The 4,214-nt window shown below is 36.9% G+C and overlaps 1 protein-coding gene across 1 annotated transcript; it reads left to right on the top strand.

The window, feature by feature from the left end:
• Positions 1-1,494: 1,494 nt before the first annotated feature.
• On the top strand, positions 1,495-2,701 carry LPAR4 (lysophosphatidic acid receptor 4). The gene has a single exon (XM_004318878.3). It carries the CDS (start codon positions 1,589-1,591, stop codon positions 2,699-2,701), a length of 1,113 nt encoding a protein of 370 aa, XP_004318926.1. The 5' UTR covers positions 1,495-1,588.
• Positions 2,702-4,214: the final 1,513 nt, after the last annotated feature.

Below are 4,214 nucleotides of genomic sequence, written 5' to 3'. Positions count from 1 at the left end.
AGGCCAAACACTGGTTGAAGTGACTTCAGGCCTCTATATCTATGGCAGGTTCCCCCTGCCACTCCCTTCTCTGATACAGAGGCCCTTTGACCTGTTCCCTGGGAGGTGGAAGGAAAGAGTGACATAAGGAGGAATCACTTCAGAGAAATGGTTTTCGCGTTTTAAAATATAATCATATGAAAACCCATTACTGGATAAGTCAAGAACAAAAACCACTTTTATTCCATATCTTCCTCATTGAAAACAATTCATTCAGCTGCAACTTGTTCATAGTGTATTATAGAGCATTCAGAAGACAGTCCTCCAATGGCAGCTGTTGACCTAGGAGATGGTTAGTAAGATTTCTATATGCACCTTTGAACAATGATGGTTCAGATACCCAACAAAGATGATTAGTCAGTGACAGCCACGTGTACAAGTGGTGGCAGGCAGAGGGCATGTAACTGGCCAGGTCAGAAATGTACAGGGGGATGGTTGTTCACCTCAAATCTACCTTTCATATTTCACTTGTATTCAGCCAGGAAAGGCTTTATTGACCAGGGCCATTTTAAGAGCTGAAGGCATGATAGTAACTGATGGAATGAGCAGTGGGAGAGGGAGTAGGAAAATACCCAAGGCTTAGGGTCTGGCATGAACAAAGCTTAGAAAGGGACCATAGTCTGAAATAGGGAAACATTGAGATTGTCATTTGAAATATCTCTCTATAAAGGCAACGTAGTATAGTGAAAAAAGTTTTAGCCAGAACTTTAATATACTGAGGGATCCCTGCTCTCTAAACTTATATTTTGGAAGAAAAGGTGAATCAACATTTTAATTCAGGAGTTTACTCATAACTTTTTAAAGAGGTTGTCCTGGAGGTCCTATATCCACCTGTACTCTTGTGCAGTAGAACTAATACTCAGACAATGAAGTTTAGTAATACTGGAAAGTAGACAATGTATTGATAATTTAGAGTAGCTTGATAATCCTTTAGTTAGGAATTTTTTTTAAAAACACCTGAATTCTGGTTCTGACTGTATCATTTACATGTTCTTCCATTTCTGACATTATTGTAATTCTAAATTACATAAGCCTCAGTTTCTGCTTCTGTAACATGGTGATAAATTCCTGCCTTGCCTGCCTTATGGTGTACTTGTAGGAATCAAATAAAACATGCTTTTGAAAGTTAAAAAATCATACAAATTTCAAAGTATTAACATTGTTTTAACCATCAGAGTCACCCTCGCCCCCACCCTGCCCCTACCGGCCTTGGGCTCCCCAGAAACAAATACCTTATTCCTGTGCATTGCAGTGCTACAGTATTGCAATTACTGTCTTGAGTGTGATCTCTCCTACTCCTGCAACATACTCTTGTAGTACCTTTTAACATATGGTAGGTACTCAAAAGGTATTTGTTAAACTGAATTGAATGTGCATGTTATTTCCAGTCTGGGTAGACAGAATATCTTTTACTCCACAGAAATCGTGGATGGAAGGTAGATTTGATGACTGGTTCCATCTTGTCTCCCATAGGAGGAAAACATTTCCTACCAGTCCTTAGTCTCAGAGTGCTGAACCCTGCAGCCAGCAGGCCTCCTGAAAAAAATCCATGGGTGACAGAAGATTCATTGACTTCCAATTCCAAGATTTAAATTCAAGCCTCAGACCCAGGTTGGGCAATGCTACTGCCAATAATACTTGCATTGTTGATGATTCCTTCAAGTATAATCTGAATGGTGCTGTCTACAGTGTTGTATTCATCCTGGGTCTGATAACCAACAGTGCCTCTCTGTTTGTCTTCTGCTTCCGCATGAAAATGAGAAGTGAGACGGCTGTTTTCATCACCAATCTGGCCCTCTCTGATTTGCTCTTTGTCTGCACTCTACCTTTCAAAATATTTTACAATTTCAACCGCCACTGGCCTTTTGGTGACACCCTCTGCAAGATCTCTGGGACTGCATTTCTAACCAACATCTATGGGAGCATGCTCTTCCTTACCTGTATTAGCGTGGATCGCTTCCTGGCCATTGTCTATCCCTTCCGATCTCGTACCATTAGGACCAGGAGGAATTCTGCCATTGTGTGTGCTGGAGTCTGGATCCTAGTCCTCAGTGGTGGTATTTCAGCCTCTTTATTCTCCACCACTAATGTCAACAATGCAACCACCACCTGCTTTGAGGGCTTCTCCAAACGTGTATGGAAGACTTATCTGTCCAAGATAACCATATTTATTGAAGTTGTTGGTTTTATCATTCCTTTGATACTGAATGTCTCTTGCTCTTCTGTGGTGCTAAAAACCCTCCGTAAGCCTGCTACACTGTCTCAAATTGGGACCAATAAGAAAAAAGTGCTGAAGATGATCACAGTGCATATGGCAGTCTTTGTGGTATGCTTCGTACCCTATAACTCCGTCCTCTTCCTGTATGCCCTAGTGCGCTCCCAAGCCATTACCAATTGCTTGTTGGAAAGATTTGCAAAGATTATGTACCCAATCACCTTGTGCCTTGCAACTCTGAACTGTTGCTTTGACCCTTTCATCTATTACTTCACCCTTGAGTCCTTTCAGAAGTCCTTCTACATCAATACCCATATCAGGATGGAGTCTCTGTTTAAGACTGAAACACCTCTGACCACAAAGCCTTCCCTTCCAGCTATTCAAGAGGAAGTTAGTGATCAAACAACACATAATGGTGGTGAATTAATGCTAGAATCCACCTTCTAGGTATGAGAACTCTCTTTAGGTCCAAATATGGTTTCTTCTACGATTTTCCTATGCTATGAATAAGAGAAAAGATTTCAAGCTAATGATATTGAGAATAATGTACTGAATACAGTCAGATACATTTATTTGAATGTTTATTGTACATATGCTGTTTTGTTCAATAATTATAGGTCAGGTCTAATTACAACAACAAAAAGTTATTGCCAAATTCTTCTGCTGGGTTGGAAATTCATTGTACCACATTATATAAGTAGACAGTAGCCTTGGATTTAGTGATATGGAGATTACTTAAAAACTTTAAAAAATATATTTCTACTCCAATAATATTTGGTAATTAGGTTGGGCCTATAAATATAGAACAAATTCAGGGATTATTTTTTTTAAAAAACAACCTTTTGTGTTACTACTGATATATGCTAGTCTTTTTTTTTTCTTTTTGAATTGTCATTGAGTTTATTTTAGCAGACTAACATATTTTAGCTTAACATTATTAATAAAAAGTATCAAATTTAAGAGAGCTAGCAAAATTTGTTGTATATATTTTGAAAGCAGAAACATAAATTTTGTTTGCATGAATATGGCTGGGAAGAAACAGAAGATTAACTGGATTTACATATTTGCAGTCACCAGCAGTGTCAGTTTTTAAAAACGTTTTCCTTTTTCTACACTACATTAAATTTCTCATATGAAACTTCAGATCCAGAAAGCTGCTAAATATGTGCCCAAAACAGGGCAAAATGGAAAATCACATAAAACAACAAATATTCATAAAAAACTAAGAGACATCAACATTTTTTCTAAGAATTTCCAATTATCCTTCTTTTCAGAGACTGGTTTTTATAAATATTTTCTATATGAAAGTTTGGAGCAGAGTGCAACCAGAAAGCTGCTGCATTTGTGCCCAGGTCAGGAGCAAATTGAAAAAATTTAGAAACAATAACAAAAAAACCATAAAACAAAAGAAGTTTTTTAAAACTTGCATTAATCATTTTTGGGGGGAGGGAGTAGAGATCTGTAACTTTAACTTACTTATTCTTTCATATTAATTTTGGAGCACAGTATAGCCGGAGAGCTGCTGAATTTGTGCCCAGGTTGGGAGCATATTGAAAAAAAATACATAAACCAAACTAAACCAATACAAACAAACAAACAAACAAAAAACAGAAAAACTGCAAAATGATAAAAACAACAAAAAATTCCTAAGACTTGCATTAATATTTTATTTATTTTTTGAGTATATGTAAACTTAAAAATATTGAATTATTTGTAAAAAATTTTAGAGTACAATACAGGTAGAAATCTGCTACATTTGTGCCCAGGTCAGGACCTCATTGGAAAAAATAAAACAAAATGACCCCTTAGAAAACAACAAAAAAAACACAAAAAAAACTTAGAACTTTTTTTTCTGAGCATTTTTCAAACTTACAAAATACTATAACTTTCATATGATGCTTTGAATTAAAATGCAGCTAGGAAGCTGCTAAACTGGCATCTAGTTCAAGAGCAATTAAAA

The sequence above is a fragment of the Tursiops truncatus genome, chromosome X (assembly GCF_011762595.2).
Source record: "Tursiops truncatus isolate mTurTru1 chromosome X, mTurTru1.mat.Y, whole genome shotgun sequence".
In the NCBI taxonomy this organism is placed as follows: domain Eukaryota; kingdom Metazoa; phylum Chordata; class Mammalia; order Artiodactyla; family Delphinidae; genus Tursiops; species Tursiops truncatus.
This window is presented reverse-complemented; position numbering and strand designations above follow the sequence as displayed.

Coding starts and splice junctions, on each gene's coding strand:
- LPAR4 (XM_004318878.3), top strand. CDS start 1,589: ATGGGTGACAGAAGATTCATTGACTTCCAATTCCAAGATTTAAATTCA.